Source organism: Lytechinus variegatus, chromosome 16 (assembly GCF_018143015.1).
Source record: "Lytechinus variegatus isolate NC3 chromosome 16, Lvar_3.0, whole genome shotgun sequence".
In the NCBI taxonomy this organism is placed as follows: Eukaryota; Metazoa; Echinodermata; class Echinoidea; order Temnopleuroida; family Toxopneustidae; genus Lytechinus; species Lytechinus variegatus.
Window position 1 is genome coordinate 2,115,527 of NC_054755.1, and position 11,979 is coordinate 2,127,505.

General features: G+C 36.7%; 1 protein-coding gene and 1 non-coding gene across 2 annotated transcripts; one reads left to right on the forward strand and one right to left on the reverse strand.

Moving 5' to 3' along the window:
- The first annotated feature begins 3,804 nt into the window (after window positions 1-3,804).
- Window positions 3,805-8,156, forward strand: LOC121429801 (FUN14 domain-containing protein 1-like). The gene is made up of 5 exons (XM_041627033.1): window positions 3,805-3,876; window positions 5,692-5,857; window positions 6,448-6,523; window positions 7,332-7,460; window positions 7,983-8,156. The coding sequence occupies exons 1-5, from the start codon at window positions 3,867-3,869 to the stop codon at window positions 8,058-8,060; spliced, it is 459 nt and encodes a 152-aa protein (XP_041482967.1). The 5' UTR covers window positions 3,805-3,866; the 3' UTR covers window positions 8,061-8,156.
- A 379-nt stretch (window positions 8,157-8,535) lies between these two features.
- Window positions 8,536-8,607, reverse strand: TRNAR-UCU. The gene has a single exon. It is a non-coding gene; the product is annotated as a tRNA-Arg (tRNA).
- Window positions 8,608-11,979: the final 3,372 nt, after the last annotated feature.

Here is an 11,979-nt window from a genome sequence, read left to right on the forward strand (position 1 = left end):
CCGAGGCCATCGTGACGATATTTGCCTCACACTGAGCTGTGATTGGCTTCGGCTTGATTTTTATTTTGTTAATCATTGTCAAGTTTGGGAAAAGTGTGAAGAAACACGTATTACATTACAAAGGAAATGTAAACCCACTTTAAATGATAAAAACTTAGTGAAAAATGCTGGATATATCTGCTATAAACTTTTGTTCAGATTAAGTTACGTCCTCAGATCCAGCTGGCACAAAAAAGGGTAAAGTTTGTGCTTACTAAGTGTTCAAATTTCAATTTGGGTGGCAAAATTGTTACAAAATGCTTGAATGTATTTGTTTTATGTCAATTGACTAAAAGTGCAAGGGAAATGTCTGAGAAATGTTTCGCAGGGTAAGTCTGATTTCGTCCTTTCCCCTTAAGGCTTGACATAGCGTGAAAACGAGCATTTCTGCGCAAACAGATTTCTGCGAGCTTTACAAAAATGGACAGTGCTCACTCAAGTGTAACATTCTGTCATAACTTTTACTTTCATTTTATAGATGAGAGCCAAGCCAAAAATATATGTGAAAAAAATGCCCACATGTTGTATATTTTTAAATTCCCAGGGCTTTTTCAAAGTGTAAACTTTTTTTTGAAACGCACTGTATATGCATAGCACCCAAACAGGCCCGGCCGATTGGTGTTTGTATATGAGGTCATTTGATTTCACTTCACGATGGGGGGGGGGGCAAGAATTACGGAGGGAGCTTGCGTTGTTACCCGTTCCATGCATTTTATTATACGGGAGCGAAAAATATATGATATGGCAGGGAATTTGGTTCTAAGTTAGTTATATGCTTTAGGGGTCAGGCTAGGGGACATCAAATACTCCTAATAAGTTGATATCCCCTCTCCCTCAACAGAAATGTAGGAGTATGTTCTTCGGTTCGTATCCTTTTGTTTGTGATTATTATCATTATTGTAATATTTTCTGTATAATAAAAATAATGTGAGCCAAAAGATTTTTTTTATCTAAATTTTGTTTTGCATGACAATAAATTTAATTATTAGTGTCAGTGGGAACAAGCAGGTATGCGGTAACCGGGGTAAAATTTTCAAAATGAACCCTATCATTTGGAGCACTGTATTATAAACTTCCAAATAAATGCTAGTCTATATGTCTCTAAATTCCTGAATGTGTTTCTCAAGGTCAGTGGTGTAACTACGGGGGGGGGGGGGGCATGTACCCCTCAATTAGCTGCCCCCAAATCAAAAAAAGAGGGAGAAAGGGGAAAAGAAACGTAGAAGGAAAGAAACATTATTGTAAATTATAATATGTATATATATATATATATATACATAATGTTTTATTACATAAGATTTTTTCAATTCTTTATGAAACACAATTTGCCCAGGGCCTATATATGTTTATTGTTCCTGGTGCTCGCACTGTCTGTTGAACGACATATATTTAATCCTTTTGTACTAAAACATTCCATTTTCAAGTCAATATATACACCGAAACTATTTCCTCGCATGTTATTATTTTTTAATGGAGTTACATAAAATATGCTTCTTGACTACTTAAAGTGAATGCCCCTTTTAAAGTCTGAATATAAAACATTTCCAGTCCGTGCTAATAACGTTCGCATTAGTGGATCTGCTCTTCATGAATTCCTAAAATCAGTTCTTAAAATATCCCTTCTTGGGCCGCATGAATACAAAAAATTCAGCTCGCGCTTCGCACTCGCATTGTTTGTTTAGTGAAATACGAATGGTCTTCGTGAATTCCTACAAACAAGCCTTAAAATGATCCTCTTCAGGTCTGAATTTCCTAAATGTTCTCCTCGCGCTCGCAATATTTGATTAGTGCGATGCGTATGTTAGTCATGATTAAAATTACTACAAAAAGTAATTCATATGTTTAGATGTAATTCTAACAAAATCATCAAGCGCTTGGCACTTGCATCAATTGACTATGGTGAGATTTATGGATTCCTAAAAAATTAGTCCTAAAATGTCCCTGTTTGGGGTCGATGTATATTTCAGCTCGAGCTTCGCGCTCGCATTGTTTGTTTAGCGAGACAGGTGCGTATCATGATTACACAAATTTACTTATAATGTCCATTTTTAGGTCTGAATAAAAAAAAATCATCTAGAGCTTTGCGCTCGCATTATTTGATCAGTGAGATATACATATCAATTTAATGACACAGTTCTTAAAATGTCTCTATTAGGTAAAATAATCATTTTCTTTGTGGTCGATTTTTCACTGAGTAAAAAATACGATCGCTAAGCGCGAGCTCATTATCTTTAATGCTATATTCAGACAAGAAAATAGTTTATTCTAAATGCTATCTTTTTGTGATCATGTCACGTATACTTAATATAAACAAAGCGCGTGGCTGATTTTTTTTACACGTAGGCGGATGCAGCCCCCCCCCCCCCCGGCCCCGCCTGGGGTGGGGGCTACTAGAACTATACATGATACCTTTATGTGGCACACCGAAGTCGAAAATAGGGGGCTCTAGATCTATATATTTGTCTTAAAAATGGAAGTCTCCGGAACGGCTCTTGAATCAACAATTGCTGAAAGTGCCGTGCTCTGGGATGGTGCTTCGGTACTCATCGAGTTCACCGTCTGAGAAGTCCTTGATGGCCGGGCGCGCACTGGAATGAGAAACCAACAAATTGAGGGTCTCTGTAACGGGGAAAATGGGTATTTTTTTTCAATTTGCAATTATGAAATATAGCCTAAAAATGGGGGTCTTGACAGTACGTGGCACATTATACTACGCAGTCCCCCCCAACCCCCATGATGCAGCCTGCAGCTAGATTCTCCACTTGATATGTGAAGCATTTTGTTTTTAAAAAGAAAAAAAAATTAAATGATAACAGTAATAATGTGAAAATACCATCACTTGTTTATGAACGATCAACATATTTTCCCATTTCCCTGCCCGTCAGAAGGCTGCATGTCTGCCACTGCAAGCAACTCCTCTTTTGGCAATTCCATAATATCTAATTTTCTTTAACCATTTTCTTTCTGTCTGTGTACCTTCAATATCTCAGACAAATTTGTACGTGAAATAATAAATTTTCAGTCATCATGTTAAACTCTTTGAAATCATGGGATTTACATTAGATGACAAAGATATAGGGCGGGCCGGCAGCATCTTATCATGCGACGTGAAATTGAACGAAAAATATATTCATGTCATAACTATGTTATTTCATGATGGATTAAAATTTCGGGTGAGGGCTTTGCCGTTTCTGTGTTTTTGTTTGATTCTCTTTTTAGACCGAAGTATTAGATGCCATAGGGACTTATCGAAAGTGGCGATCACTTTCACCATGGACAAAATTATTCCAAACAGTACACGTCATAATCTCACTGAATTTTAAAACTAAAAGCTTTCAACATGCCACCCTCTTCCCATTTTTTATGGGGGAATAAAAGTGTGTAGCTGATAATTTTCCCTGAGGTTTTTTTTCTGGGGGGGGGGGGGTGTCCCTGGCCTCGAATCGTAAAGCTTGAAATGTTAATAGTTTATTTCTCTTTTAGCCAAAATGTCAAATTTAGACCAAGTTAGATTTCAGGTCAAGAGTCCTGAATGAGAGTCCTTTTTGCAAAATCATGTGTGTTTTTATTATTATTATTATTTACTACTATTTCTTCCTTTTTTGCATGAATTGTCTGACTTTGACCTCTTCCACCAGATTTGGAGCAGAGAACTCTGATGATCGATTGAAAAAAATCGCCCCTTAAGGGCCTTACAAGTACAGAGTATGAAGTCGACACCCCACCCCCGCTTTTTTTTCCTTTTTTTATGTGCTCTTTTTTTTTACACCATACCGTATTTCATTTCTTCTTCTTGGATCGGTCGACTTCCCAAAAATTTATGGAAAATGGCAACAGGTGAGTACGGCCATCCATTTTTCAATCTGTTCTTGCAGAGTTCGCCTGTGTCAGTGTGTGATTGATTGATTGTTAAAATGCATAGTTTTTTTATCTTGTAAAATTTGATAATTGTTAGTAAGGGTGGTAGTGCGCTTCCGCACCATTCGCACTGTGTGCTCAATCAAACTGGCCCAGCGCAGCCCCGGCCCGGCGGCGCGGCCTAACCTAGACAGCTGGCAGCCGTCTGTTTCGAGGAGTTTTTTAACATTTTTTTTTATTTCTCCTCGTACACAGACGGCTCGCTATCGTGCAGCCACCATTAGGGGACTTGCAATTCAAAATCCCCCCATCGGGGCTTTTCAATTTTTGTCTTTAATGAATAAAAATTTCGAAAATAATAGTTACCAGATTCATTGCAAATTTATATTCCCTCTTGGCATCAATTGCCAAAAAACGGAGAAAAAGGAAGTTAAAAGGAACAAAAACAGTGACTTACCTGTCGCGCAAATTCACTTCCCCGTTTTATCCGATCTTAAGTACATAAACATATGGCCATTTAGTCCCTGTACAGATCGCGCTAGAACTTCGGTCTCTGTATTTGGTGAGTGAAGCCAACGAAGTTCAGCTGAGCTGAACAACCAACAAAACAGAGACCGAAGCTTTTGGTCTAGGCCTAACCGTGCTGTGCCGGCGTGGTGCGAAAGTGCACAGGCACTGATAGTCTGATATTATATTTAAGTTTAACAAGTTCTTGGTCTTGTTGTTAGCTTTTGTTTGATGTTAACCCAGGGAACTCCCGCCCGCTATGCGGGCGGGAGCCTAGGACCTTACGTGTAATTGGCAATGGCATACTCACCTGACTAGCGTGAAGTATGGTCAAATAATTCTCCGAATAAATAGTTAAAACAGAAATCAAGCACTTACCACGATTATAATGGATGAAGGTCTAACGAGTGACAGTTTCCTGACATCTGGGCACAAACTGGAACCTCAAAAAACGAAAAGTTCTCTCCTACCCCCGTCTCGATCGGCCATTTTTGTTATGAATCGTAACAAAATGGCCGATCGAGACTGGGGTAGGCCCCTTTTGACTCTCTCTTGCACTATATTTTAGTTTTGCTCAACTGCACCAAATGTCATGTGTTTTTGTGATTTCGGGCTCAGTCAAGTACGACTATACTTTATAAAGAGGACTGTACCCAATGGAAGAAGAAGAAAGAGGTTTAACAGGATTTTGGTTCCAAGACATCTTGTAAACTTATAGATCTAATCCAGAAAATGCTTGGGCTGTACCCAGAGTTCCAGCATACTAATGGATTTTCTTGATGCAGAGGTACCAAATATGCAAATGTACCTCAAAACACCCCTTTGATAATAGAGTGGAAATCATGCACCCACTTCCATTCTGTTGATGTTTGTCCTCACGCTCCATTTAATGAAGTTCTAAAAGGAAGAGCTTGACCCTGATAAAAAACGAAAAACAATGTTCCTTTCAATGTTCTTGAGCTCATCAAGTCGGACATCTTGCAACTTGCGAGTAAATTCTGTTGTTTTGCACTGCCATTGAATTCAGAAATACGTGTACAGGGTGTATAAAGTTCTTGAAAATCCATGTAAGTTCATGAATTGATTGCTTTCTATCACATCTTTGATGTACATGTGCACAAGTTCTGGTAGAAAGTCGAAATTTTCAGTCTTTCTGTATTGTCATAGGAAAACTGCAAACAAAAAGATACATGCTAATGCAAATGAAAGGTAATTGTCACATTAATTTGAATTAAATGTAGTAAATGAGAGCCTTATTTTCTGACTTATTACATATTTCATTTCCTACAGTGTCAAAGTCAACTAAGGACAGTATGGCCAACGATGCGGATGATAATTTTGAAATCTTGGACCTGGCAGAGGCTGGCAAGAATTGGTTGGAGAGAGCGCTAGATGGAGAACTATCGAAGAAATCAGTTCCAGTTCAGCTTGCTATGGGTGGAACAAGTGGATGGTAATTTGATTTAATTTTTAGATTCAGAAAACTTAGTCACCTGGGGTGCATTTCATCAATATTTGTTGTTTGAAAAGTTGTCAGATTGTATAACTTCACTTGATTTTGATAAGCTGAGAAGCACAGTTACTACGGTAATTGCCAGATAAATCAGGACATGTTGGATAAAGGTTCCAACAAATCTTTTTTATAACATGCCCTCCAGACTTGGAATGATCTGGCATAATGATTTAATGTGGCCAGGTGGTGATTCTGAAAGAAAGATGAATTAATTAGCTTTCATTACAATTGGTATTTCAAATTGTATTAGCAAATTATTTACAGGCTATACAATTCCCTTTTACCTTTAATAGCTACATGTAGACCGTATTCTTATTTTAGATGCATTAACAATATACATTTCTACATTCATATATCATGATAAAAAAATGCTTTGCCAAGGTACATATAATCCACAGATAAAAACTTGCCCAGGTGATTAATCATTTAAATAATATGTTAAACAAAAGCAAGTTTAGACATTATGATTTTCATAATGAGATTTCTCCACCTGATTTTATTTTTGTTTTATTTTTTTTTTTTTTTGTTAGGGTTGCTGGATATCTGTTTCAGAAAGTGAGTAAAGCAGCAGCAACAGCAGTAGGAGGTGGATTTATGTTGATATTGGTAAGTACCTATACTCAGACATGCCAACTAGTATTTGTTCTTCTTTTTTTGCTATGAATATACCAATACTTTTTTTGTGTGATTTGTTACTTTTTTTTTAAATTTCCGATCATGGAGTATGTATTATATACAGGGCGTGAAACTAACGCCGGTCTGACGAGCCCAGAAAGGTAAAAATCACTGTCTGGCCCGTAAGTTGTTGCATGAAAAGAACAAATTACTTCTTGCCTACGAGTGCATGTTTAAAATGGTGAATTATCAAGTTTTCAAGTAGAGTCATTTCACATGTTTTTTCACCGATCTCACTACAACAGGCTGGTGATTGTTATGTTGAGACAAATTTTAAAAAATACTCCTTTTTTGTCCTAAGAATACTTTTTTTAGAAGGTTGGCAGGTCTTTATACTCTGTACCCAGGAGTCAGGGGGCAGTCTGTTTTTTTTTCAAGTAGTGAAAAAATAGAAACTTACAGGATAGAAGAAAGAAGAAAAAGAGGGAAAGAAAGGGAGAAGAGTTTTAAAAAAGGAGAGGTACATGTATATGGGCTGTAACTCTAAAATTAAATTGTGCAGGAAAAAATATGACATCGCCTTTAAATCATATTTTTACTACTAATCCTCACACTTTATGCAGCAGGATTCCAGACATGGCACAGTCATTTGAAAAGCTGCTGTATGGAAGGTCTATTGATACCAGTTCATTGTAATATACTCTAGCAAATGTGTTTGCTTGTTTTTTTAAAGAAATATTTAAGAAATATGAGATTGACAATCCCCTTTCTGTCCCCTTTGCTTTTCTTCTATCCATAGGTAGGTCATCATACTGGTTACCTGAAAGTGAACTGGAAGCAGTTTGAGAAGGATATAAATAAAACACAGCAGACAGCTGTCAAGGAGGTTGAGAAAAGATATCCAGCCTTTCAAGGGGCATTCAATAAAGTAAGAACCTTTCCTATAAAGCAAGTGTGAATTGACCAGACCAACATTGCGAGTTATGAATATCCATTCTTAAAATAATGAATTAGCCCGTACAGTTTTATCTACGGGAACAAAAATGGTTTGAGGGGAAAATTACTTGTTCTAATACTTAGTAACATAACTATTGCGGCATGCATGTACCTAGCACTGTGATTTATTGTGTTATCATCAAAATGGGTCTATATTACAAGACTACACTACTTAAGATGTATTATGGGTTAAGAACCTGGTCAGTTTGTAGTAGTTGAGGACTCAAGGTGTTGCTATACAGGGCTGGTTGTTCATATTGGCAAATATTCAACTTTGAAAAATGAGAGGGTTGACTTTCTCTGTGAAAGTTTACCCGTTTCTTTAAAAGGTATACTGTATAGTTTGATTGATGATTGTGCAATTTTGATGTAATTTTCATAGAATATTGGAAAATAAATGAATTTAATTCAATTGCATAAGATTGTTCCACTGTTTCTCCCAATATTCCCACAGGGGAAGGACCTTGTCAAGAAGAATGTGATGATATCAAGTGGATTTGCCGCGGGATTCCTTCTTGGAATGGCAATGTAACAAATTCATTATCATTGAACTATATGAATGAATGGATACGCCAGGCATACCTCTGGCAACAGACTGTCACAGACATCTCTCTCTCCTTCTCCTGGATTCATCCTCTGCTAAGATCAGAGATCATCAGCACCATTGAGATGGCCAAAGCTGAATGAAAGGGTGGTTCACATGTAAGTGGTAGGGGATTGACAAACGCTTGGTAGATTTTGGCGAGATGTGTAAAGGTAACGTAAGTGCAGGGTGCAATTCGAGCTTTGGTGCTATCGCTGATGCGCCCAGGAGAATGAAAGAGGAACTTTTTTATACAAAATGACAACCACCACAATGATAGAAATTTGTTGATACTGTATTCTTTTGAGTTATATATAGATATATATAGTAAAGAAATGGATGAAGAGAACAATGGCAGGCGTAGCTTAAATCAAGGTTCCCCAGAGCTATCTACCCTTTGGAAAAATTGGTGATGCCGAAAAAATGTCTCTGCCGGGAATCGAACCCGGGCCCCCAGCTTAGAACGCCGGTGCCTTAACCACTAGACCACAGAGACGGGTTAGTGACTAGGGCGAACCCAATCCGATTGACAGTCGGATAGACATATTTTCTACACTATACCAATTATAATTTCCTTTGTCGGGTGAAGGTGGGTTTAGAACAATGACAAGCCGCCATGCCTCAGCTGGATCAAAGCTATTGCTTCGATACAGTACACGTATGGGGAAGAAATACAAATGTGTAAAGTTATATTTGTACAAAGGTAGATAGCTCTGGGGAACCTTGATTTAAGCTATGCCTACCATTGTTCTCTTCATCCATTTCTTTACAATATTTAAATAAAAAAAGAGTTGCCAAAAGCTGTTGTACATGTATAACTTACACATATATATATACATATATACTCTTGAGAGATGGATCCTCAATGTTGGACATCAAGATGTTTGAAGTTGTGTAGATCAACCTTGTCAAGATTCAAGAAAATTAAAATTTTATAGGACTTGCTCATATTTCTATGTTTGAGAAGAGAGATCAAAGTAAATGTATTTGGCTGCATTGGTTATACCAAGAAGCAAACACCTGTTGGGATATAATCAGTTCAAACAGGTTCCATTTGGATGTATGTGTTTGAGCACACTTTTAATTTTAATTAACTGATACCTTTTCTCCTTTAATTTTTGTCTCTGCATAGCAGAGCGATACTATTGGCGCCGCTTTTCCGACGGCTGCGGCGAGGGAGTCAACATCAAATCTGAACTTAAGGTTAAGTTTTTGAAATTACATCATAACTTAGAAAGTATATGGACCTAGTTCATGAAACATGGACGTAAGGGTGATCAAGTATTACTGAACATCCTGCCTTGGTTTCAGGTCACATGACCAAGGTCAAAGGTCATTTAGGGTCAATGAAATTAGACCAATTGGGAGGAATCAATGTCAAAATCTTAACCTAAGGTTGAGCTTTTGAAATGTCATCATAACTTAGAAAGTATATGGACCTAATTCATAAAACTTAACATAAGGATAATGAAGTATTACTGAACATCCTGCCCGAGTTTCAGGTCACATGACCAAGGTCAAACGTCATTTAGGGTCAATGAACTTTGGGCATGTTGGGGGTATTTGTTGAATTTCTGTCATAACTTTTAATGTTTATTGAGCTAGTTCATAAAACTTACATAATAATAATCAAGTATCACTACACATCCTGTGCAAGTTTCAGTTCACATGATCAAGGTCAAAGGTCATTTAAGGTCAATGAACTTTGGCCATATTGGGGGTATCTGTTGAATTACCATCATAACCTGAAAGTTTATGGTTCTACTTCATAAAACTTGGACATGATTATTTCCAGATACCTGTGGTTTTTGTACACATACATGTATATGATATTTGTTGAATTATCAGTGTACATGTCAATACAATGAGTAAATTATAGTTATTCTATCATGAAAATCATGTCACCATTTCAAAAATTGTATTATAATCCCATGATTAAAAGTATTTTGCAAAATCGTAATAATCGACCACAGGTACAAACTTAAGCAATAGATGTTACATTATATATTTGCTGTAAATGCGTCTAACGCATGATAGGTGTATATACTTTTTTTTGCTATTTTCTTTCCTTTTTCTGCAAGTTATCTGTTTGTGCAATCATATTTTCTTAAGTTCTCCAATCTATATGCCATTGATCTTATTTTATGTCTGTGTTTGTGGAAAAGCATATTCAGAAGAATAAACAAATTTGTTAAAAACCAAATAATTAGGCCTATGCTTCAAATAGTAATATTCTGCTTTTGTTACAAAGGTCAATACATTAGAAAGTCGCTAAGCACTTCACATGTTACTTTGGTTCCCAGGTTCTGGCTAGTCTGCAGGCAGACTCAAATTTGACATACAATTATTTGATGTATAGGATGCAGAACTAGATTCCAAACCCTCTGTAGAGCAGTACATGAGTGAATCTAGTCTCCTAATTCAGACTCTGCATTATGCATAAAAATCAAGGGTACATGTACTATGCCTGCAGGCTAGGTTCTAACTGGCCCATGACATGATCACCAAGCTTTAAATCCACAATGACTATGCCAAATTTAATTTTCAGATATATTATTTACTTTGTAAAATCAGCTCCCAAGTTTTAAATTGATATTTTTGAAATATGCACACAACTGCCCGTAACTGACCTATGACGTAACCACCAAGCTTTTAATCCACAATGACTATGCCAAATTTAATTTTGAGATATATTATTTACTTTGAAAAAGCAGCTCTTGAGTTTTAAATTGATATTGTTAAAATATGCACTCACAAAAATGACAAGAAATTACGAAATTATGGACTCTTTAAAATGAAACTCTTCCAGGTAAAACCTTTGAAAAAGATAACATGCTGGTTATGATTAATTGGTGCAAATGTGATCCCTATCCTAACAAAGTATCACCATTCAGCCAAATTTAGATTCCTAAAGGTGCAAGGATTAACATTTAAAAAAAAGATAATTTCTTATCGATATCATTGAAAATTTCACCCATCCTTTCTCTGATCGATGATCATCAATCTTTCTTTTGGAACAACTTGCCATTTTGGTTGAATTTGATTAACCAGGGTCCTGTATAGGCCTAGTCCTGTAACACAAAGGTTAGCGATTGATCACTAATTTCAAAGAACAATCCTGATTGGTCCATAGTCAGTCTGCTTAGCAAAATGCACATGTAACAAGGTTCTTGATTGGTCATTTCATTTAGCGATTAATCGCTAACCTTTGTGTTACGGTGCCCAGGAGACTATGCAGGATGGAAAACATGTGTTCCAGCAAGATAGCTCAGTCTCCAATGGATTTAACCAAATTACTGTTATCAGGGTTCCCACAGTCATGGAAAATCCTGGAAAAATTTGTGGTCATGAAGAGTCAGGGAATTTGAAAAATTTGTGAAAAGTCATGGAATTGCATTTACCTCTTGGCTATGGCAGCTTTCCAGTTTGTCGTGTCTCACAGCTTTCATACTCTGCTACTATGATTGGTGTTCATGATTTCCATTTTTCCCAGTTTTGTGACATCCCAAATTCTACATAACTCCTGGGACGTCATGGAAAGCAGCAATTTAGTCATGGAATTCTGTTTTCAAATTTCTGTGGGAACCCTGTACTATGCAGCATTTTACCTTGCCTGAGATGTCAGTGTTGGTTACTTTTTGTTATTGATATTTCCTTTTTTAATCTTCCAATTATCGTCATATTTGTGTAAATTTTTTAAACCTTTATTTGTATGTATTCATGTTTGATATGTACATACAGATTTATGAATAATCAAGTAATGAGACTAAAGCCAACAATGTTTATATTGCTTGTCTTTTAAACTTGTCTGTGTTTTGAGAGGGGGGGGGGATTTACTATGTTTTAAATTCATACAAAATAAGAATAA